This window comes from Solea solea, chromosome 3, assembly GCF_958295425.1.
Source record: "Solea solea chromosome 3, fSolSol10.1, whole genome shotgun sequence".
In the NCBI taxonomy this organism is placed as follows: domain Eukaryota; kingdom Metazoa; phylum Chordata; class Actinopteri; order Pleuronectiformes; family Soleidae; genus Solea; species Solea solea.
Window position 1 is genome coordinate 29,482,890 of NC_081136.1, and position 24,780 is coordinate 29,507,669.

General features: G+C 40.5%; 1 protein-coding gene across 8 annotated transcripts in view; it reads right to left on the reverse strand.

Moving 5' to 3' along the window:
* The window catches only part of dock4b (dedicator of cytokinesis 4b), a 100,535-nt gene that overhangs the window by 34,819 nt on the left and 40,936 nt on the right, over positions 1-24,780 (reverse strand). For all 8 annotated transcript variants that reach the window (XM_058623927.1, XM_058623931.1, XM_058623933.1 and 5 more), the window contains exons 9-24: positions 22,880-22,961; positions 22,653-22,713; positions 22,428-22,560; positions 21,440-21,528; positions 15,712-15,837; positions 13,216-13,340; positions 12,628-12,790; positions 10,504-10,610; positions 7,807-7,960; positions 6,718-6,815; positions 6,469-6,552; positions 5,570-5,670; positions 4,867-4,948; positions 3,673-3,843; positions 1,645-1,837; positions 941-1,077 (exon numbers count right to left, since the gene is read on the reverse strand). In XM_058623927.1, the coding sequence (XP_058479910.1) occupies positions 941-1,077; positions 1,645-1,837; positions 3,673-3,843; positions 4,867-4,948; positions 5,570-5,670; positions 6,469-6,552; positions 6,718-6,815; positions 7,807-7,960; positions 10,504-10,610; positions 12,628-12,790; positions 13,216-13,340; positions 15,712-15,837; positions 21,440-21,528; positions 22,428-22,560; positions 22,653-22,713; positions 22,880-22,961 (1,906 nt within the window). The remainder of the gene's footprint in view (positions 1-940; positions 1,078-1,644; positions 1,838-3,672; positions 3,844-4,866; positions 4,949-5,569; positions 5,671-6,468; positions 6,553-6,717; positions 6,816-7,806; positions 7,961-10,503; positions 10,611-12,627; positions 12,791-13,215; positions 13,341-15,711; positions 15,838-21,439; positions 21,529-22,427; positions 22,561-22,652; positions 22,714-22,879; positions 22,962-24,780) is intronic.

A 24,780-nucleotide genomic window follows, 5' to 3' on the forward strand; every position in this document is an offset into this window, starting at 1 on the left:
CCTTAACAATAAGCCACACTTAATTGATGGGTCTCATTACTGAACTGCACGGCTGCCAATGTCCCCGTTACCAAGACTAATTGACCATAAACACACAACAAAACAATCTGCTGTTGCAACATACTGGCGAGGAAATTGTTGCTATAAGACTAATTCTTCTACCTCTGACTTTGTTTTAAGTTATTTTTCTGCGTTGCTATGATAGCGGTTCACAGCAGCAGCACAGAATAGTGCCTTTATTATAAAATGTACTTATAGTATTTATAAAAGTATGTCTTATGTGCAAATTTCTGCTCCTACAGAGAACAGGTACAATAGTTTAAAAGTCAGTCAGTCAGTCATCATCTACCGCTTTATCCTCGGCCAGAGGGTCGCGGGGGGTGCTGTGCCAATCTCAGCTACATCGGGCGATAGGCGGGGTACACCCTGGACAGTTCGCCAGTCCATCGCAGGGCCACACACACATAGAGACAAACAACCATTCACTCTCACACTCACTCCTACGGTCAATTTAGAGTGTTCAATTTACCACTGTGGGGAGGAAGCCGGAGAACCCGGAGAGAACCCACGCACACACAGGGAGAACATGCAAACTCCATGCAGAAAGGCCCTTGTTCCAACCGGGGCTCGAACCCGGGTCTTCTCGCTGCAAGGCGAGAGTGCTAACCACTACACCACCGTGTGGCCCATAGTTTAAAAGTATAGTTCATTATTTTCAGAAATGCACTCTTTACCACTCATTTCTGAGTGGTTAAGATATACAAGTTAATGTTGCATTATGAGAGGTATTGTTTTTGTTTTATGGATTATTTTACCATAGAGTAGATGGTGAGCTTACTGGCTCATAGCATTAGCTGCTTCTTTTTCTGTCTTGGTTAAAACGTGACTAAGCCTGTTTTGTTTCCGGCAGACAGTTATTATACAACTATATTATACTCACCGCTGTGCCATTTTCCTCCTTCTTGATGAGGGACAACATGCTGGTGAGAATGCGGGCACACATGACCAGGTCTCTCTGCTCCTGCATGTGGGCCTGCAGGACACGGAGAACTACTGGCAACAGGATGCACCGTGATTCTGCAACACACACACACACACACACACACACACACACACACAATCGGCTGTCAGACATTATAGTAAATTAACCCTGCATAACCACCACCAATTAAAATGCATTATTAATTTTCTATTTTTCTGTCATTGACTTTCCCTGGTGCCTTTGTGTAACATTAATGTGTTTTGCTTGAGGGATGTTTGTCTGGTTACATGAAGCCTTTGGGAGCACACTGGAAATAAAACCCTGACAGTAATTTGTTTCAGTGCACAGTCTTCATTAAGAGCAATTTAATGACATGGAGTTAGCTGCACTGTAGGGCAACAATTAGCCAGGGTGTGTTCTTAATTTAATGCACAACTGTGCAGTCTAATATCATCTAATAGCACATGTGTGCACATGCTGGTTTCCTTGTTTACCTCTCCAATCCAATCCAATCCAACTTTATTTATAAAGCACTTTAAAGACAACACAGTTGGCCAAAGTGAGTTAAAAGCCAAAGAGGAAAAAACGTGTTTTATGATAGGTCTTAGGGACGACTAACAGTGACTGAACTGTTGCTTGTTGTCTCCACAAATGTTCTTTACCTGGGTTAGTGTAAAGCTGGCTTTCCACTGTTTTGCCAATGCACTGCAGCTTGATGGCCTCCAGGGGGCACTCGGCGTGGACAGTGGTCGGCAGGCTGCCCAGCATCTCCCTGACGAAGCCGGCCACCTCTCGCACCGTGAAGATTTTCAGCAGCTCGCTGTAGACTGCAGGAAACGTCCGCAGGAACACGGCCTACGGACATAGAAGGATAACGTTATCATACAAACACTATATCACCCTTGAAAATGCACTGAGCAAAGTATTTTTATCTTTATTCTATAATGCTTATGATTACTTATCATAACTAAATGGTTAACTAAAAAGGAACCACAACAACATCGCGAAAGTGTAATCTTGTGTTTTAAAACCTCAACAGGACATCCTTGAACATGGTTTATTTAAAAAGTCTCAAACTGATTAATCTGTATCCAATGCTGAACAATGCTTTATTGGGAGAAAAAAAAAAGCAATTTTCTTTTATTACTAATATGTTATGAATCACTGCCCTGGGCTGGATTTGTCTGGGCCCCATCACAGTCGAGGATTATGTACTAAACTAGAGGAAATCCCCAGTGGGATTTCAGTCTGTCACTGTTTGTAGCTCTCTCTCTCTATCTGATGAGCTAACTTACTATCAAGTTCTGTCAGTTTAACACTGTACCAGGCAAAAATGAGGGATGTTAAAATATTAAGCAGGGTCATCCTTTTTTCTGGTTTTAACATACTTTTATTTTTTATTTTTTCCCAGCAAAGCCTGGCAGAAGATAGAACCTCTTTGTTTTTTAGCAACATTTTGGTCCCACCATTTTTATACTACAGTTGAACAAAAAGGAGTTTTGAATGATCACATTTCAACTGTTCAACTGATTCTACACCTTGACCAAAGAGAAGCCATTGGGTTATCGTTATGAACCAGGGTACACAGACAGAGACATCGGGAAATTATTTGACAACGTTGCATCCACTCTACGCCTGGGGTTAATCTTCAAAAATCGGAACTATCTCTTTAAGAATGATGATATTTGGAATTGTATGGTGCATGGAGAGGACACAACTAAAACAACTAATGTTCATGGCTTTACAGCAGGGGTCTCAAACTCAAATGACCTTGGGGCCACCAACCATATATTCACGTGAAACTATTCAGTAGGGGTGGGCAATATGAGCTTATAATTATGTCACAATTTTCATCACAATATCACAATAAAAGCATTATGATGATAGATAGTGTCTGTGCTGACATGGAACAGTATAAAGTTCACAATAAATATGTATTTCAGATGTCATATTAATCTATTACCAAATAAAATACAGAAATAACTCGATTAAGTGGTGGTCGATGATCGAGACCACCGAGAAGTAAACGGCTGCTTCATACATGTGTTTGTGACTTGACAGTTTGACTTGTGCACCATGCCCGAGTCTATTTCAAGAGAACATGGCTTCAACTGACTTTAGAAATAGATGTAAATGAGGAAACAGAAGAGCCAAACAAAAAGAAAAAAACAGTAATAAGAGACAAACACACAAAAAAAGGGACACAACACAAACAGAAGGTACTGTAGAAGGAGAAATACTGGAATTTTTCATATAATTTACTACCAACCAAACACCACACAGGCAGCTGTTACTGGTGTGTAATTACAATTATCTTCAGCGTCTTTAGCTTGTTTGTTTAGGTCTTGTTTGAAATCAGTGAAGGCGTCTGCCCCACTGTGCGAAACCTCCCACCGGAAAAGGAGAAGCTGCCACAGAAATTCCTGCTACGACTCCAGACCCTCTGGCAGCGTGAAATTCAATTACAGGCAATTTCTCACCTATCAAGACTGCATTACCGGGAGTCCGCAAGACCCGGCAGCATTATGTGCTACATGTGCCAGACTTACACATTCACAGGCACACAGAGATGGGCATCTGATGATCACAGAGGGAACCGAAGGACTGAGACATGTCTGTGCATGTCAGAGTCTTCAGAACACAACACTTACGTAATCCTACACACGATACCGTAGATACACACACAGTACCTGTGTTTGTGCGACGGGACTGGTGCCTTTGTTTTCCTGTGACAGGAAGAAGCGGATGGACATGAAGAGCTCGTGGATGCAGACTCGGAACTCGTCCTCGTTCTGGCCTCCTGTGGCCAACGAGAAGAGCCGACGGGACTGGATGATGTACTTGAAGATGTACTCGCTGGCCTGGAGGACACAGGGAAACGATCGTTTGTCACATGATGGGGTAATGAAAAAACAAATCAGTCATTGCCTGCAGTAAAATGCAGAAAGTCTCTGATGTAAAGTATCTCATCTAGAGATGACTCTATTTGAAAAACTTAAAAAATAAATAAATAAAATTCCATTGGAATTACAGTCATTTAATACTGTATAAATATATAATTCATGCCAAATATCTGCTGGCGTTCTTTTATATCCATGTAAATAGTCGATAGGAGAGTAGATTCGAGTGGTAAGAAAAACCAAAAACTATTTAAGACGTAATCTCTTGGGCATTTAACTTATTATTATTGTTATCTATAAATGCAAGGAATATGGCAGGTGACTTACAAAGGTCACCAGGGTGTGCAGCGCCAACTTTGAGGGTGTTTGGGTAAGAAATGCAGGTACGGGTACTGCATAACTTAATTATTATTAGTATTATTATTACAAAAGTGAACTTTTTTTAAATAAAGCTGCTCAAACAAGAACTAACAGAAACTGAACTGTGTACACGAGGGAGCAAACCTGCAATGCGTCACTCATTTATTATTTGCTGCATGACAAACATTTCGGTTTTGGTGCAGGATATATTCTGTGAATGATAAATGGGGAAACTTGCACAACAGATGCCGCACTGTGCTTCTCTGACGGCGTATCTGCATGAGTCATTACAATAATGTGATATGGATTCCCAACACCAGAGGCAGTGCATTTCCCCCCCCCCACTGATTTGAATTTCAAACAGTGTCATAGACAAAGGAAAGGAATAATGAATGACATATTCACGGCTGATGGGGAGATCAATTAACAGAGGAGCTGACAGGTTTGTCAAGTTTGTTTGTTTGTTTGTTTTCCTGCATTCATCTGTGCTGTATAACGGTGTACGTGTGCATTACTTGACACTGTGTCTACGGAGACATGTAGGAATGTTCAACTTGAAAACACCACCGTGTCTGCTTCAGTGCCTGCGTTGTGTGTGTGTGTGTGTGTGTGTACACATCTCACCTTGAGCACCTGCTGGATGTGATCCTGATGCTCTGCGTCAACAATGCGGTCCACGTACCATTTCAGGACTTTGATCAGGTCCCTAGAGAAGAAACAACATCACCGTTCACTTCAAGCAACAGCACACATGGTCTCCCACTGGGTTTGGAAAATAAAGATGATGAAACAGTGAAACATTGTGTGAAAATTCTACAACTTTCTTAATCAATGCGGGGGAAATGGTCCAAAAAATGTCATTCTTCCTGAGGAGAAATCACTTCAAATCCAATTAATTGTTGATGTTGAAGACAGCCCAGATTTTCTTATTCTCACCATGACTACATCCTGGCATTAATAACATAACACAGTTCCAATTAGACTGTGACATTTCTACTGAAAAAGAGTTTAAGGCAGACATATGTGGCAGCAGCAGTGTGATGGATGGATGGAGGCAAAATGAGGAGATGGGAAAAAGCCTGCACACTTTAATAATACACACTTTATCAGCCAGGGGGCACTACAACCATTTGATTCACACTTGAAGCTAAATCAAAACTGAGAGCCTGAGTAGAGCTGCCTCTCAGCATTGATGCAGGTGATATTTAAATGCAATGCAATATGCAGGAGAGAGACGTGGCTACAATATTACAGGCTGAAGGTGCTGCTGTTGGCTAAGTGGATACAGTGAAAGAAGTGAAGGCTGAAATAGCACTGTCATATGTACCTGTAGGACAAAGCTCCAGCAAAGTGGCTTTCTATGTAGGTGTCCATGACGGGTTTGAAGTGCTGGAATTTACTGTCCTGGAGAAGGTTGATGATATGGACCTAGAAAATATCAGAGAATGTTCCTTTTAAAGGATTGTCATCTGTGCAGGTTTTAAGCTTTTTTCTTTTTAAACTTAAGAAGAGGCTGTGAGGTCGGAAAAAAACATTCAGCATTGTGTAATTTTACTGTAAAAGACACAATAAAAATTTAACAAATTGTGTTTTGGGTCTATGACAACTACGGAACCACAATGAATGACAGTCACCAAAGTTTGGTGAGGAATTATAAGGTACGGGGAGATATGCAACAATGTTGAACATTAATATAACTCAGTTCTTTAGAATTAAGTGCAAAAAGAGAACAAATATGAAGAAAAAAATACAACAAACAAAAACAATTTGGAAAGTAGTGGCACATGTTTCCCTCGTGTATGGGTTGAAATGCAGTGGATTTGTCCAAACCAGTGAAGATCACTTCTCCTGTCACACTTATTGGATTGATCTACAGAACCACAAAAAAGCAATGTTGATGACTGCACCGGTTCACTAGACCTTTTCATCATTGATAACACCCCGCTGAGAGGAGAAAGTGTGTTCATGTGTCAGTGGGACTGATGGAGAGAGAGAGAGAGCGAGCGAGAGATCGATACCAGCCTCGGTCTATCGATTCAGTGCACCATGACCGCACTGAGATTGGTTCAGCGAGCTCCAGACTGTTCTATCACTAGTTCTCTTCACTATCAGCTTGTAGTCTGTTTTCTGTTCGACTCAAACACTATCGGACTGTGCTGGACACAAAAGACAATCACTAAAACAGAGAAGGAATGATTGAAAAGGCCATTAGGAAAACGCACATACCAGTGAATCAAAAACCTTCAGTCCATATCTCTGAGAACTTTCGTCCAGAATACCAAAGAGAGTGTCCAGAGTGTCCTGCAGAAACTGTGAAAGGGGAGTAAGAGTTTATTCATCACATTTATGGCATTTGAACTGTGTCACACTCTCATCTTGAACTAACAAAAAAAAGTCACATCAGAAACAATCACGACAACTGATGCCAGGTTAGCAGGATCAATTCGAGGGCCAAGAATCTGACTGCGAGCCTACTTTGACAATCTCCGAGCCATCAATCTCCTTCAACTTCGAGAGGCTGTCGTTGATCCTTTCGGGGTGAGCCCTCCACTTTAACAGGTCCAGCATATCACCTGCAGGAAGGCAAAAAGAGAGAGAGAGAGAGAGAGATAAAACGCTTGATGAAGGCGATACGAAGAGCAGCGGTGACAAGCAGAAGAGATAAAAAAAATAAAAGCACTTTGTTTATTTGTGAGGGAAAGGAGGATTATACGAACAATGTGCACCTCACACCACAAAGCATCACCCCACCCTTCAATTATAGCCCAACAAATCCACCAAATCCAAAGAAATTATGACAGTTTTAAGTACATTGGGAAAGCGAAGACAAAAAAGTAATTTTTCTTAGCCAGCATCCCCCAGATAAGCACATGAATAAGGAAGTCTTTCAGCCGTCTCGTCGGATTCTGTTCAACATGAAGTGTGTCTTTTTCTGCAACTTTGTCTGTGTGAGTGAGTACGTGTGTGTGTGTGTGTGACTGCCTTTGTTTGTACCAATCTGTCCAATATATTTTATTCAACACAACGCTGCCATATTTATATAATCAATCCACCCAAAATCAAACGTACTAAAGAAATTACCCGCCCTGCCGCAAGTAAATTGTGGCTGTAGCTTTTATGTTAATATCAACTACCAGACACTTGATGAGACAGAAAATGATTCATCATTCACAGTTCTTCGAATCACGAAAACACGAGTTTAATTTCGGAACTCATCGCTTGAAAGGTTTTTCACCATGAATGAGGCAGATTGTCCATGTCAAATAAGACTATGAATCCCAATGTGCAGACTGGCTATACCTTCATTATCCTGCATGTTCATAAGGATGGCTGGACAACCACTGCTTTGTGTCTGATAGCTCAAAATCTCTACTTTGACATTAAACTTGACGTTAATGACCATTAATTTGTATTTTTTTGTATTTTTGGCAGCTGTACTTTAAATGCTTTACTTTCTGAATTGTGTACAAGCCAACTCAAATATTTGGGCATTGCAGCCAAACACACCTCACTGGGCAGTATGCCCAAAAAAAAAAAAAAAAACAGTCCCCAAGCATAGTTTACCATTCTGTGTCAGCTTGGTCGAGCAGAGGAAGCTGGTGATCCAGAAAGACTCCTTGGCGCCTTTCAGTGTTTGGTTGTTGGATGGGACGTTGGCTTTGGAGAATGGCAACTTCAGGTAGCGTGAACAATCTGCCAAGCTGGTGTTTTCCTCACACTGGAAAAGAAAAGGAGAGGACATTTTCAAACGGGGAAGGAAGAACAGGACGCTATCAAAACACTAAAATGACGTTTTTATGTGCTGTTTTAGTAACCCATATATTTGTCAACATCATACTGATTTTTATATTCTATCATAGGCCGGACATCAATCACAGGAGACTGACAACATGATTAAAACCTTGTTTCAAGTTTGAGACAAATATCCAGCCTGTTCTGACGATAAACTGCAGAAGTTAATGATGAGGTTTTGTTATTTTTGGGATTTAATGCAGAGCCCTGATGCACAGCTGAGGTTGTTTGAGCTCGAAAGCTACCACACTGTTTGGACTGATTCTGCTGTGTCTATTTCGGGTCCGAGCAGAAACTAGGCCATGCCAGTTTCATTGAGCTTTTCAGTGACTTCCATCTGGCATGACAGTGTGCCTTTACAACCCCCCCATCCCCATCCCCATCCCCCTTCCACACAGGTTACCAGAGTTGTCCCCTTTGGGACAACAGGCTGAAGTTAGTTAGTTAGGTAACATTAAATCTGAGAGAATAGAGAACAACAGACAGAGGAGTCTTTGTTTTTAAAAGGCAGCTAAAATAAACTGCAGTTAACAGTGGAATAAATAATCAGACTTTCGGTCACTCTTCCACCACAGCAATAAAATGTATGAATACTATCCATGTTTTTCCGTGCTCCGCAAAACCCCGGGTTTATGTACACACCCCTTGCCTGCAGCTGAGGAAAAGGATGTAGTCTGCAATTATTGTCAATTACACCCAAGACAGTCCTACAGAAGCTTTTAAGTTTGGAAGCCGGCCATTTTATTTGTTTTAGTCTTTTGATGTGTCAAACCCAAACTGTGTTAAAAGATGACTGAGAGGCTCTTATGGTCTATAAAAATGCAGAAAATGGACATGAAGGTCAAGTTAAGCACAGGATCTGAAAGTATTGCAGCTGTTCTGTGACAAAATCCACCTCGAAAGGCAAAGAAAATCCAGTCTGATGCCAACTCTTTCTTACACAAGCAAATAGACATACATTAACACTCACTTGTGGTCGAAATTAACCTCACAGCTTGGCAGTGTTACGTAAGTGGATGTTAGTCACTGAGCTCTCAGGCCATAATGGAGTGATGTGAGCCGTTTGTCAGCCTGTGGCACCCAATAGTGTGACAGCCAAATGGCTGCATTTTGCTATTTAGAGCCAATGATTTGTGCCATCACTTACAGCGTGTATGATAAAGCAAAGTAGCCCTGGTTAACACCTGTGTGGCACAAGACAGTGACAGAGTTCACTTAAAAGAATCTATACGATGCACTTTTAACAGTTCACTTGACGATTTAGCAGATATTAAAGAGGGTTGCTTTGTGTTGCCTTGGAATAAGCCTTTTATATGTACTTCATGAGAAGGTGTTGCTTTCGGGAGGCTGCCATCTTGTGCCCACTATGTTTCCATAGCAGCCTGAATTGACAAACCATCCAGAGCATGCATTTCACATTTTCAAGCAGAAGTTTACTATGGAAACAAAGAATGACAAGCTGACCTGCTTGCAAAAAAAAAAAGAGTTGTCCGCTTGTCACGATCTACACTCGTACAATTAGATGTCACTAACTGTTATACTCTGGACCTTTAAATTGGGATCTCACAACCAAATTAATGTCAACTATGCAATAAGAAGAATTAAGTGAACAAACAATGGAGCTTAGGAAATTGTCCCACATTCTTATTTGGTACAAAAAAAGCATCCAACGCTGTAACATTATCTCAAGGACTTAACACTTCACTTAAGAAATATACATACTTCATATAGCACTACTTATGCATGTGTCTATTTACTGTATGTATATTTACAAATACTGTAAATACAGTTCATTATGTATAGTATTTTCTTATTTCTTTCGCATTTTCTTCCTTTTTCTTATTCGACACACGTGATCAAGTAGTGGCATGGAGAAAGGAAAATGTCATTATCTTTGCACGTGGCAATAAAGTTTTTCAATCCTTGGATCCTTAAATCCTTAGAGTTGAATGGATTTACATTCCTGGGTGAACATTTTGTGTCGTGCACTGTCAAAGGACATCCATGGCACAAAATCTAGCCGCAAAGTACGGGACAAAACACAAAGGTGTTGTTATGAATGTCGGAATCATCTGTGGGTGTGTATCTGGTTTTGATACAGGTACACCTGCATCTGGCACATTGCTATTTAAATGGCAAATGTAGGAAACTGGAGAATGATTCTCTGCTGAGGAGACAGATCTGCTCTTGCACAAGGTGACGGTGTGCAAGTGGATCAACTGCAGATGCAACAAGAACTCTACACTGAGGGATAGGTACTATATGTGGTCCTTGGCCAGAGGACCCTCTGCCTCAACCATGAACTGATCCTCTGTCCCTTCAATAATTTCATTATTAGACTCAAGGATAAGGAACTGTACCTATGTAGGTGCATCTAATGTGCCGTTTAAATACGCGTGAAAATACTGTGCCAGTGTCTCGAGACCTGTTCAGCAGCAATGCGCCAACAATGCAAACCCTCTGTCTTACCTTATGTATAATGAGCTCATGGGTCCCATCTGGCAGAGTCCTACCATCTTCCTGCATCAGAGGAACAAAGGAGTAGCCAAACAGTTTCTTCTCCCCCTTGTCTTTAGCTGTCAATGAAAAACACATGGTTATGACATTGAGTCCAATACACACAAACACCGGCTGGCTGCAACTTAACAATTAAAAACCAAACGCTTAATTATCACAAGTTCTCATTGTGCAGTTGTAAAACTGTGGAAGACTGCATGGGTAAAAAACATTACTGGTTTCAGCACAATCAACCACAACGGAAGCCAGTCAACAGAGACATAAACAATATAGGTTTACTAAATGTTGTATACATCATAATATAGTAGTTTGAATACATGACTATAACATAAAACCACTGCTGTTTGCAGACTGGCTGAAATCTAAGTTGTCTGTAACCACATCATGACATAGTCATGGTTTAGTGGTTGAGTTTATTTCTACACAACACAAAGTAAAATCCATTTATAGATAGCTGTTAATTCAGCCTTCAAGGTTTTACTCTTTCTGTGTTTCTATTCAGCCTTCTGAAAGCCCTGGACGTTATTTGCATTATTACATGCAATTTGATTTATCTGCTATTTTAGCAATAAAGTGCTAATGTTCACACAGCGGGACATCAGGAGCACAAAGGTCTCTATTTACTTTCACTGTTCACTGATTAATATAACCGGCCTGTAGCACTCTTCCACTTAGTGTCTCAGATGACACACAAGTTATTCCACATTTTATTCTTCTCTTGCTTTGCGTTGTGATTAACTCGGACAATTATTGTTTACAAAACTGTATATTTTGGTATTTGCCGTGTCTGGTTCCCTTTAGACAGGTTCTTCTAATCTATAAACCTTTAAACACTTATGCACTATGAGATTAGGAGAGATTAAGTGGTACTGTGTGATATGCAGGTTTAGCTCAGATTGGCAGACTAGGTAAAGACTGGTGTACGCAAATGCACTATGCTTTTTTATTACTGTATTAAAATAATTTGGGGTGTTGGTGGGAAACCAGGGTTTTATTTGAATGTTAACCAACACAGATTGAGTAGTCCATTCTGTTGACAAAGAGCAAATAAAAATAACCATCTTATCCAGGAATAGCAGTCATGTATGTCTACTAAAACAAAGAGAAATTAAATAGTTTGGAATATTACATAAGAGTGTTGTGTTATGGATACTAACAAGTTCTTACAGGCCCCTACAGCATAATTTAGGAATAACACTGAACAACAACAAACAAATTAAAAACCACTACTGCAAAATAACTACCAAAAACAAGGGGGACATTTAAAAGCATTTTTAATAATAAAAAAAAGAGCTTTCTGGCTTGTCTTAATTGAAAATGACTGCATCAAATGAAGGCTGGCGAGTTTTCTCCAAGTGCGGGAATATGATATGTTCCTCTCAGTCTTGTGTCACCACAGGCCTAAATTGGACTCTTGATAGGCAACCCTTGAGTGCCAATGGTGGCACAGCCAGCAGTAATAAGGCCACTATATCTACTTTGCACCGCCACATGGCCACCCCGCTTGGCATAATGATATCAGCTTGTTATGTAAGAGGAGATATGGCCCTCTCTCCCCGCAGCCCAGAGAGAGGGTTAGAGAAAATGGGAGCCGTATTTTGGTCATAATTAGTCCTTTTGTCTCATTAGGAGGTGAGAAGTTGGGCAAAAAGTCTCATCATGAAACGAGTGCACTCTAATATGCTTGAGTCTATTTTGAGGTGGCGGCAGCCTTGGGGTTTGAGACTGAACGGTTGCCATTGAAACAGGATGGAAAGTCAACGTGTATTGTGTACTTGTCTGCAGCGATAACATTTTAAATGCCATGGATGATGCAGGACACTCTAAATTGACTGTAGGTGTAAATGTGAGAGTGAATGGTTGTTCGTCTACACTGTGTCAGCTGGGATTAGCTTCAGCCATCCTGTGACCCTCATGTGGAGGATAAAACAGTAGATGATGAATGGATAATCAACTATATAAAAAAAAAAAAACACTTCAGACATCCACACCCTGTCTGGGCAGGGGATGCATGCAACTCCGTGGAAAACTGTTTTTTTTTGTTTTTAACTCAACCACAATCCCAACAGGACTTACTGGAACAGTGTCGGAACTCAAAGCGGACATGTGACCCCCTGAACATGTCGACTGGGATGGGAAGCTTGATCTGCTCCGACCAGCGGGGGCTGTTGTTGTGGTACAGCACTAAGGAGTGGTACTCGTCCCCACCGGGTTCACCTGAGCCAGCAGCCACGTGACTCTGAGAGACAGAAGAAGAAGAAGATGTGACACAGAGAAATAAACAGGAAGCAAAGAGGGGAAATGAGAAGTAGGGGCTAAGGGCACATGAAAGCCCTGCATACACCACAAATGACAGCGAAGGGAGAAATCATGTGGTTTACATGCGTGTGTGTGTTTTTGTATGTTCAAGGGTTAAGTGCTGCATGGTGACAGAGGCAGCAGCAGTCAGAGTTATATTTGAGACAGAGGCATTGCAGGAAACCAAACCACAGAGGCAGACTCTCACAGAGCTGCAGCAGAAATGGACATCACACTGGAAAAACACTTAACCCTAATTATTATAGGTGATATTTAAATAAGGAGCTCTGCTTCCAAATATAACAAAAAAATGATTTCATTAAAACTTTTAAAAAAATAATTCATTTGTGTATGTTTTTCTCTTACCTTGAGGATCTGTCCATCCATATCCAGCACGTAAACAGTGATCTCTACATTCTTGGCGACACTCTTTCCACCCTTCTCAAACTCTCCTTTCTCCAGCGTGACGTAGAGGTCGTTCCTCATCTCACCTACAAAACGGGAAAGTGGAAAGACAACAAGGCATCAATTATGCATCCAAGGAAGAATTATTCATGGTCTCTCAGCAACTTGATCGCAACTTTAACACAATAGTTTGTGACAGGGATGATTACGTTTACATCGGGGCTTTTAAGGGTAACCCAATAACTGACATCAAATCTGAGCGTGGATTTAAAATATGCTATGCACTGTGTTATGATCTAAAAAGTCAGTCCTAACCAAACACATTCATTTTGTTATTTTTTTTCTGATTGACAACACCTGAAAGCATGTACTTAGAGCTTTTTTATTTTCTAAAGAAAAGTCACTTGCCTGCTAAATCCTTGCCACGTGTCTTTATGTCTTATGGTGTATAAATACTTAAAAGATAAACTATTACTTTACCCATTTTCTTATACAAAACTACAACCCTGTCAATTAAGCGTGAACATATGTTTTTTTTTTTTTTAAGTATAAGGTATATGAAGGGCCAATGTTTCAATAACAATGAAACTTGAAGTTTAGAGTCTACAATTGTTAGATATTTCTTCAAAGTAGTAGTAGTGTGGTGTGGTGATCTGTAACAGCCTCAGGTTTGCCTTCATTTCATTCATTGAAACTGATTGAATGACATGAATTAAACATTTTATCTGGTAGTTTTTCTCTTTCTGGATCCACAACAACGTTTCATGTAAGAATTTTAGAAATATACAGTATGTAGTAAGAATGTCTTTCATCAAATCACCCCTTTAACAAACGTATAGCTGTCTTTTACCATTCGATACTGTTGCTCTGATCTGCCAATAAACTAAGGGGGGGGACAAAAGTGACATTCTTCATTTCTTTTGTTTTAATTGCAGGGCAGGGGCACAGGTTTATTTTGGTCCTCAGGGGAAGTCAAAATGGTGCAGAGTGATATGTGTGAGAAATGGTGATGCTGATTTCCTCTGTAGCCGAGATGTGGTCAGACATCTAAAATAATTTCTCTTTGTAACCTCTGCGTGTGTGTGCACTCATCATATCTCTGTCTCTCGGGTCAGCATTGATTTTCCACTCTTAACAACAGTAACCATGGTAATATTAGGCCTTGTTTACACACCCATACTGTCCGCTTGCAGCACACACACACACACACACAAAGACTTTGAGGGAAGGGGGACACACAAGAGATTGTTGTTTGTTTGTTGTACAATGGGAAAACTGGAAGTGGAAAATGTAGCAGCAGAGCAGCTAGACAAGGAAAGGAGTCTGCTGGTGTGAATAAAGGAGGAAAAAAAGGGAAAAGATACAATGAGATACTGAAAAGAGAGGGAGAAAAGCAGGGGAGACAGTTTCCTCAGCCCAAGGGCAAACTTACATGCACAGAGAGGGTGGGAGCACTCAGCGTTAAGGGTTTGTAGTCAGACGAAGACAAAGAAAGAGATGGTGAACATAAATCTGTGTTAGTGAGGTGCTGGGGGACCCACAGTCTGTGCTTCCTCTTTATCTGCGTGGCCAGACAGCAAACCTCACTTATTTAAAAAGAACATCTCTTCTGCAGACAAAAAAAAATAAATAATCCATCCCTCAATGTCCAGCTCACACAAAAAATAAACAGACAAAGAGTCAGACAGCTTATTCAGCCACTTTACACATCCCCTCTTAACCATCTTACATATTACATCACCTGACATTCCAGTGATTATATTTGTTACCAAGGCAACAAGACCGTATCCACTTCAGCTGGAGGGTTTCTGTGTCATTTCAAGAGGCAGATATCTGAGGGACACTTATCTACCTGAATCAAATGAACTTCCAACTATCCGAGGGCCCCCTCAGGTGGAATTCACGCGACTCACACAAATATAGTTACCATGGCAACCACTATAGCAGACTGTATGAGGTAGGTCAACATGTGCAATATAAACACGAGAAAACACATCATCAGGTTCATAGCCTCAAGGGTGTCAACTAAAACATTACTTTAGCAGCAAAGTATGCTGCGTTACCAATGGTTTTGTTAAATCATTCCACCAAAGTCTGTCCAAAGCTTAATAAAAATAATAGGTTGTACTAGAGAAAGCATTGTGCATAACAATGTAGATGATCCTCCATCAGACTTATTCGCACAATATGTCATTTCTACCACTAGAAACGACAGAAGACCTTTTTTGTTGACATCGTAAAGCAGCGTGGAAGTTGTTGCTGTCATTTATAAAACGCGGTTGCACATTAGCTATGTGCTTTATGGTAGACATGAGCGAAGGAGGTTATGGAGGAGAGATGAGTGTTTTGTATGCTGCACAGGTTCCTGTTCTGGTAAAAGACAGCAGACTTACAATAGATGAAATGTTGAGCATGTGTGGTGTTCTGGTACGCAATCTTTTCGTTTGTTTTTCCTACCTGGCATGATGACGTCAGAGAAGCCCAGTTTCCTGGTGATGGACACGCCGCGGGTGAAGAGGACCATGTACTCCCGTCTCAGCTGCTCTATGTCCCCGTGGAGAAGCTGCAGAGCTACTGCCAGACCTAAAATGCAGTATAATGGCAGAACATTTAAAACCTGAATGGTCACATATATAAGTACAAGGCACAATAAAAGAAAGTAAGTAATTAAGTGAGTAAAGCTTTATTTGTATAGCACCTTTAAAAACAGCAATTTACAAAGTGCTTTCACATATATGACAAAAATACACAGAAAGGAAGAAAGCAATGAGATGAAAGGATAAACAGCCAGTTAACACTCTAGATAAAAAGATATAAAACAACTATCCTAGTTGCAATGCAACAAGCCTGTGAGTCATCCTCAGCTCTTTTGTATCCTGCATGAAGGCTCTTGACTCAAATCTATATCCTCGTGCAATAATTCAAAATGTCAGCACAATAAAAACGAAAGCTTCACACATCTTTAGACATCTCACCACTGTGACCAGATGTCTGTGTAAGTAATCGCGCTCATGACAAGCAGAGGCAGAAACATTACGAGCTGAACAGCAAAGGGAAAAGGAGAGCGAGAGAGAGAGAGAGAGAGAAAAGATGATGATGATTATCATTGTTGTGGGTGTTTTTTAGGAAATTTGGGAAGCAGCAGCGAGATGGTTCATTAGCTCCGAGATATTTCTGTCACAGAGTCGACAAAAAGACGTGACCTGTTTGTATTACAACAAACCAAACAACACTACAGAGATAGGAAGAGGCAAGTGAAGCAAGTTTTTTCAGGGGGGCTGGCTGCCAAAGTGGTATCTGATTTGAATGTCTTAATTTTTTATGGAATTAAATTACCAAGCTATCCGGTTATTTTTTAAACGGATAGCTTTAAAAAACAAACAGAAAACAGAGAGACAGATTCTAGTCTTGACTTGAACACACACGCTGCTGTTAAAGGTCTCCCTCTCTCTCTTTCCCTCCATCAAAACAATAGTTTGATTCTTAAGAGTGTGATTAAATGCCACACTACAGTTGGTGAATCTCAGCTCCAATAAACAGCAGTTACAGTCAGTAACTTTTTTTTCAATTTTGTCACACATCACGCCCTGAACTGCTTTTATTGTGAAATGTTTGCAGGAGCAGCAAATGTGCAGCTTCATACTACGTACGCCAGTTTCCTCTGGTGGTACGAAGAGGTATGTGGTATGTGAGGAAGAGGAGGATGATGAGGGAGCAAATTATCTTCTTGGGAATAAATCTCGCTCCTGTGAAAAATCCACAGCTGATGTTGCTCAGCCTATTTACACCACTGTATTTTGACGTCAGTGATAATGGTGATACCGCGAGAGCTCTAGAGTATATAAAATGATCAAAAGCATGAATATGTGGCAGCTCTGCAAAGCAGAAGACATCAATAAAAGGTTGCTAAAATGAATGAAACGGTCTGTTACCTTCAAAATAAATATGGATTTCTATGGATTAAAAGAGTGTTAAAAACATTTTGGCTTATGCAAGTGTGCTATATATATATATATATATATATATATATATATATAAATAACATCTCACTGTTTTTGGACATTTCAATGCAGATGTGTTACATAAAACATCTTTCATAAATATCTTGTGTCAACAGCTTGTGCTTCTGTGATGCATAATAGATAGGGGTGACTCAGACTTCGCAGACCATTACTCTGGCCTAAATAATTCAAAAATGACACACAGTTGTTCAAAGTGGCACAAAGATGTGATGGGAATTCAAAGGAAAATCCCATTATATTCCTGGTAGATGATGTTTTTTTTCTGCTCAATCCATATCCACCCTGGCCCATAATGTGGATCCAGGCTGTGGCAGTGAAACATAAACAAACAAACAAACAAACACACACAGCACTAAACGCTACTGCAGGGCTACAATTAGGCAAACCAGATTGATTACTATTCTGCCTGGAAGATGAAGCTGAGGCAGATTTTTTTTTTTTTTTTAAAAAAGCACTCTCAACCTTTGGTACTTTCAGCCCACCCAGCCTGCCTCATCACAACAGCAAAAAAAAGGGAAAGAAATAAAAGAGCTTGAAAACAAAACAGTGCTTCTGTCACTGCCTACTCTACCTGACCTGACCCGAGCAGAGCCAGTTGCTTATGAAATGGATTACCGAGCTACACGCAGAAACAAAATCAACACCTCCTCTCATCAACTCGCTTTCTCTGGCTATTAAATTCGATCATCCAGAGGCCCCGATGACCCCGCAACACACAAAACACATTTATTAAGCCACCTGCGAACCAAACAACCTTCTCTTCCTCTCTTGCCTCATCATCACCAAAACAATTTGGCGTTCTTTATACTTTAAGGGCTGCGCCGTCATCTCTCCATTGCTAATTGGCTACACAGCGAGACGACTGCACACACACACACACACACACACACAGACACACGACTTAGGGAGCACACACTTGTGCAAAGATGAAGCACACATTACGTTGTCTCAGACCGATGCACACTTGTTTTAATTGCCCTCCTGACATTAAGTGTAATAAACTGTTGTCCCTAAATTATGCATGGCGCTCCATAACTCCTGCATGGATATTTTTTATAGACACACACAGTGAAGAGGAGACGCCGGCCTGTCGTCCAATAAAGACGAAATATTTTTTTATTTGTTGATGAAGCTACACAAGCAGCTCAGGGGTTATTGTTTAATGTCGCTCTGCAGCAGAATAATTACCCTTTGGAATGAATTGACTTTTCCAGAGGAGTACGTACGCACATCAGTGATGTGCTGTTTTTGAATGATGAGTAGGTGGAAACTGTGAAGGTAAAGGTAGAGGAGGAGGGAAATGAATACATGTGAGTTTGCACTGGCAATGGTTCCTGGAGGTTTTTACATTTCTTTACTGGTAACATATGTATGTGTATGTGTGTGTGTGTGTGTGTGTGTGTGTGTGTATAGCTTGTCTAGTTTGACCTTACTGAGTGAGGATACTTTGGCCAGCCCTTGCTTCCTGACACCTTCAGTGTAAGGACGTAAATAATTAAATAATATTGACACTTCAGAGGACTTCAGAGGACACCTACCTGAACAGACCCTGTGCCCTGTGTCTTGAAAACACAGTTATTGATAAATAATAGAGAGTTTGATCAGTTCTGCCATGCAATATTTATTTTCTTATTTTTCTTTCTCTTTCTTTTGTGTGTTTGTGTGTGTGTGTGTGTCTGTTTGTAATTGTATTAACATTCTGTTGTTAAAAATGACTTGCCCTTAATAGCACATCATTGACAATAGAGGAATTGGGTTTGATTCAGGGTGAGTCAGGGCTGGAGTCTGACATTAGTTCAGATATAACGCTAATGTATGTATAGATATTACATCATTGAGTGTCCTCGCATAGACAGAAGTATGTGTGTGTGTGTGTGTGTCCTTGACAAATATAGAACTGTCAAAGCTACTAAAATTAAGATTAATAGATGTTGTCCACACAGATAAATGGTGCACATGAAACGTAAATTAGATCTGGTCTTGAGTGCTACTCATTATCTACAAAATTAAATTAAGTACCTCTGCTTTGTGATGAAAGCTTTCTTTCTTTCTTTTTTCCTCCCTTTTTCGGGAGATCAATGTCAAATTCGGATACGTGGCAGGAATGTGCTTTTGCGAGCAAAGTCGTTTGAATTATGTATGCCGGCGTACTTTGGTAAAAGACCTGCAGCTTTAAACCATTGAGGCAAATCAGGCATTCAGATGGATCAATGTCTTTAGGGGACAGTAACTCAGTAGCTTACATCCAAGTGTTTGTGATTAAAGTCATACTGCAGCCAAGGACGGGAGAAAACTGTAAAATAATTCACGTGCATATGCGTTTATGATGTGTGTTCTAGTGTGTGTGTGTTTGCACTGGGTGAGTGCGCATAAGCCTGTCAAAAACAAGCCTGGGAGCAAACACGTACAGGATGGAAGCATTTAGAGAGAGTACAGTTAACTAGGGCAACACGCTGCTTTCTGTCAGCGAGGTTTGTCTTTGATTAAGAAAAATCCTCCAAAATGGCACCAAACAATGTAAAGCTTCTACACATCTGCTTCACTTTTTAGCAGAACAGCGCAACTGAATGTGTTATCTGTTACTGCATCTGGTGACACGCGTGCTATTTATGATAATACTGACTAATCAGCTGAGGCAGAAGAAGAAGAGGAAGAAGCTGACAAACAAGACACAAGAGAACAGTCATGTAAGTAGTTGCTTCATATTCCTATTTCAGTGTCATTCTCCTGGTTTATCAGGAATCAATGCAGACTTTTGTTGCGTTTATCAGCGCAGAACTGCAAACGTTTCACACTTTCGCTCCAGATTTTTCTAGATACTGCAGTTTTGTTACGAGTAAAACATAAATTGCAGAATGCGCTAAATGGCTTTGTGTCATTCTGCTTAAATATTGCATCCCTTCAAGCTTATGAGAGATTATTCATGATAATTTAACATACTGGAACTGCATGACTGCTCCTAAAGTAATTGTTAGCCTTCTGAGGGAAAAGGGAAAATAGGAGCTGACTCAGTGGATCAGTCCCGCAGATTCATGACATTACTATAGTTCCATTGTCCTTAAATAATAATCAGTCTTCTCCTCCCCTGAGCAGGCTGTGCTGCTCCTGTAATAATGCACAAGGGCAATGTAATATAACAATGATCTGCTTTAAAGCTCAAAAAATTCTGAAAAAAAACAAAACTGCAGCAGGTTTGCAGCAACCATTCATAAACACATTTCACATTTTAAAATGTGTTAAAATAAATAACTTCTGTGATGAACTGCTGCTGATTGCTTAATGTTGGTTGCACATTTGCTCTGTAAACAGCTGCAAACAATCCCACACTGTTTAAATCCCAGCACTGTACTGTATGTCTCCACCTATTAATTATTATTTTTAAAAGCAACAATGTAAACACTGCAACTAATAATTACAAATGCTGCAATTTAGCTGAAACTTTGTACTTTGGTTTCAAAGATACTACAACAAGTATGAGTTTGAAATTCTCACATTAGAATATAGAGTAGTTTTCATGGTATCTCACATGTTAATGCTCTAAAATGTTGTTAATAAAACTATGGCAGAGGAACTAATCGACTATACTTTAACATACATATTATACAAAGTATTAAAACACAATATCTGATAGGGAAAAAGTGCAATTATGCATCAACACCCTTCATTCTGCCATATTTTGAAATAATGCTCAGATGTTCATCATCATCATCATACTTTAAGTCACAGCAGACAGATCTCACTGCAGAACAAACCTCTCAACATTTCATGTGACATCTCTTAGACATTTCGAAGAACTCGACATACTAATTCACCCACCAACCTGTTGCTAATGGAAACTGCTGATGCCAATCATTACAGATGGTGTGAACACATTCTATTTATATATGAAAAAATCATCTGAATGCCTTTCGCAACGGCCGGCTTCATGCGGACGCCACCACATAAAGAACGTTACACTCCACTAAACAGGAACCCCCACATGCACATGAACACGACTCACACTGACCACAAACTAACAATTGCTCAGAAAAAAGATGGATGATGCGAAAGAGTTTGTCATTACCTAGAACCAAATGCCCCAAATTACAAAATTTGAGTCCCAAATGAGGGTCGGTGTGAGGCTGCAATGAAGCAAAGTAGATGAAACCATTACTGGTCCTTACCTGTGTTGGAGCCAGACAGGTTGTACCTGGAGTTGGCCTTTTTGATGATGTTTTCATGAATCTGGTACCACTCACTCTCTGTGTTACACCTAAGTAGAAAATGGGTTGACCCACACATATTCAAGATTCAAGATTCAAAGTGTTTATTGTCATATGCACAGTAAAGAAACACGTTTCCCTGTACAATGAAATTCTTACTTTGCTGTCCACTCAAAAACACCAGCATAAAGAACATATGGGTCAATATGAGAAAAGACTTTGTATGGCCCTTTCAGACTCAAACCTTTAATAATAAATGTCTATCATAATCTTACTTAAAAATATGACATTGGCACTGTTTGCATTGCACCTTGCACTCTGACCAGCTGGTTGCTTGCAATGTATAAAATGTGGTTACCGGGTATGAGTCATTCCTTGTCGGTTTGACTCTAAAAACAAACCCATTATTCGTGGTTTGTTTTTAAATAGGGTAAGAAACAGATTGTTATTTGCGCTGACGTCTGATGTCTGCGAAAACAATCAGCTGACGGCTTAAATGCTAGTTCTTCGGCTCTCACTCGTTTTTTTTTGCTGCAGGTCTCGAGAAAGCAGTTGTGTTTTCTTCTTAGCACTGAGTGTATTTGGCCAGCCGGACTGATCCGGTTATAATTTAGGTCAAACTACTGTGTTAACACTGGCCTTTTCTGTCCTGAGGGACAGGTTGGATCACAAAATACTTCCACTGCTGCTTGTAGTGAGAAACAGCAATTCGCTGTGAAGTAGAGGAAAATGTGCAACGTCTACCCTTTTGTTGCAAATTGCTTCTATTAATACAGCTGGCTACAAAAAGGTTCTGTAGCCACATAAAAGGGAATTCTAGCATATTGCTCCAAACATTTTGAAATCAAGTCTTACTGACTCTTTATTGGATGTTTTTTTATGTTTTAATAAAAATGTCTTCAGTAGAAAGGAGCTAATAGTGCCATGTTGGTTGTTTGCAGTGACTTACGCATAAACCTTGAGCAGGTGGTCATCCTTAGAGTCAGCAGTGAGGAGATCAGCGATGCTGACGACGGCACACCCGAACGGCCGTCTGTACTGTACACTGCACAGATTCTTCTTCTCCCCTGCTGCCATCCTCCCTGCACGCACACAAAAACAAACAGGGTTTCCACAGATTCAAATCCACCCCGGAGGGCTCAGTAGAAAGAAGAGGCAGCATTGTAACTCTTACCTATTCTTACGAGGTGCACAACGATGTAGACGTCTTTTCGCAGGTCACTGCTTCCCAAATCCTGACCAAAGACACAGTAAATTCAGGTTCAATCAGTGCAAACAAGCTTCAGGGTGTTAACTCAGCTTTTAGCTGTCTAGAATTAATGAGTGGAGGGAGAGATTTACAAAAGTATGAAACACTCTCAGTCATCGTTGTAAACACAACATCCTGTTCACACAACTCACCACAAACAGCGTGCATTGTCTTTCTGTCTTCTCTGGCGACTTGGGCAAACCGCTCTTATTCAGCCTGACGAAGAATCTTTCACTGTACAAGAGGGGAAACAGAGAGAGGGAACACACATTGAGATGAATGGAGTCAGGAGAGACGGCTGAGTGTCATCTTTTACAACTGCATCCAAGCAAATCGGAACAGAAAAAAAAAAAAGTCAAATGTGCTGAACTGTGGGCACGAGAGAATTCTCTTCATACTTCAAACTAAAGAATTATGAAACCCTGGTGACGGCTCGCAAGGCAGGAGAAAGACATGCAGACGGGGATCACAGACAGAAGGATAGGAGGAGAATTACTGAACCAAATCTCTGCATCGCACCCAACAGCAAGTACATCCTCAGCAGCCCAATAAAACACTCATTGTGTCGTCTGGTTTTTTTGATTCTCTGTGAGGCTTCTTTAGTGCAGAAAGTGGACTGTCAGCAAAGACGGTGAAGCGTGGCAACATAAAAAAAAAAAGAAGCTCAATTTCAGTCTTGTAACTGCCAGGCCAGATTTATAAATCATATGGTTGTGAAAGGGGCGAGGCAAACGTCACTATTAGCAAAATGAATACGGAGGAGATGTGAGAAAATAACCTGCTATAAACTTATTTTCAAAACGTACAGTATATGTATTATGAAGATTAACAAGAGTCAAGCTAATGTCAGTGCACAAAAATAAAGTTAAAGTCAAGTCACTCTATTTCTAGAGCTAATGTAAAAACATCAATGGTTGACCAAAGGCAAAACAAAAAGGTTATTCTCACCCTGAAGTGAAGGTCAAGGAGAAGAGACGGGTCTTTTTAGAGTGATTGGAAACATTTAATGGTGGGGGGCAGATTTCAATTCAATGGGTAAATCGTTCCATAGCTTGGGGGCAGCTACAGAAAAAGCTTGGGTCGCCCAGGGTTTTTTAGTCAGGTTTTGGGCACATCTAAAAACACCTCAGAGCACGAGATGAGGTGTGAAGATGAAGGAGTTTAGAGAGGTAAGATGGGGCCAAACCATTAACCCTTTAAGTCTCGGTTCACTGAAATTTACTCAGGCACAATATTTCTATCACTGGTTATACATTCTCTGAGGTCCCTAGAACATGCATATGGACCTTAATCACAATCACAACACTGGTGTTAAAGTCTATGGAAATGTAAAAAAAAAAAAACCCACAGTGTTTGTATTGATATGTTCCATATTTTAAGTTCAAATTTGAGTGTGATGATGCAGCCGGATGAAAAATCACGCGTCCAAAATTGCATCCATCAAACATCAAGAGACGGTGAAGATGGAGCTTCCATTTGAGAGGACAGACACGACACTGCTATTCCGAGAGCTTTGATGTAAAAAGAAAAAGAAAAAAGAAAAGCAAAAGCAGCACAGAGACCAACAAAAAAAAGGAAACAAAACCTGAGTTGGATATTTTTAACTTTCTCGGCAGTTAAACTTTAGAATATGACATTCAGGAGTGACACAATGCTATACTGTCTCAAAATAGCCTGGTCTCAAATGCCCTATACACCCCTTGCGTGCATGTTGGGTATAAAGTAGAAAGGACAGACACAGATTGCATTTTCATTCTCTTTGTACTCTGCCCTCTCCCTGTCTCTCTCTCTCTCCCCCTCTATCTCACTCACACTCCGAGAGAAAGCGGAGGCATCCTGCTGGGCCCGTCTCATCCTGGCTGGTGAGCTGTGGGCTAATCCAGTTAGGTGACTTTCACAGTCCACAGATAAGCAGAGAGAAAACCTTGTAATGCACTAGCGCGTGATAATGAGCCAAGTCGTTGGCACGGCTAGAGCGGCGCCAGCTACAGTAGGTCCATTCACACCAGCACCCATTTAAACCGCCGCACACCCTAATATAAGTTCACTTGCT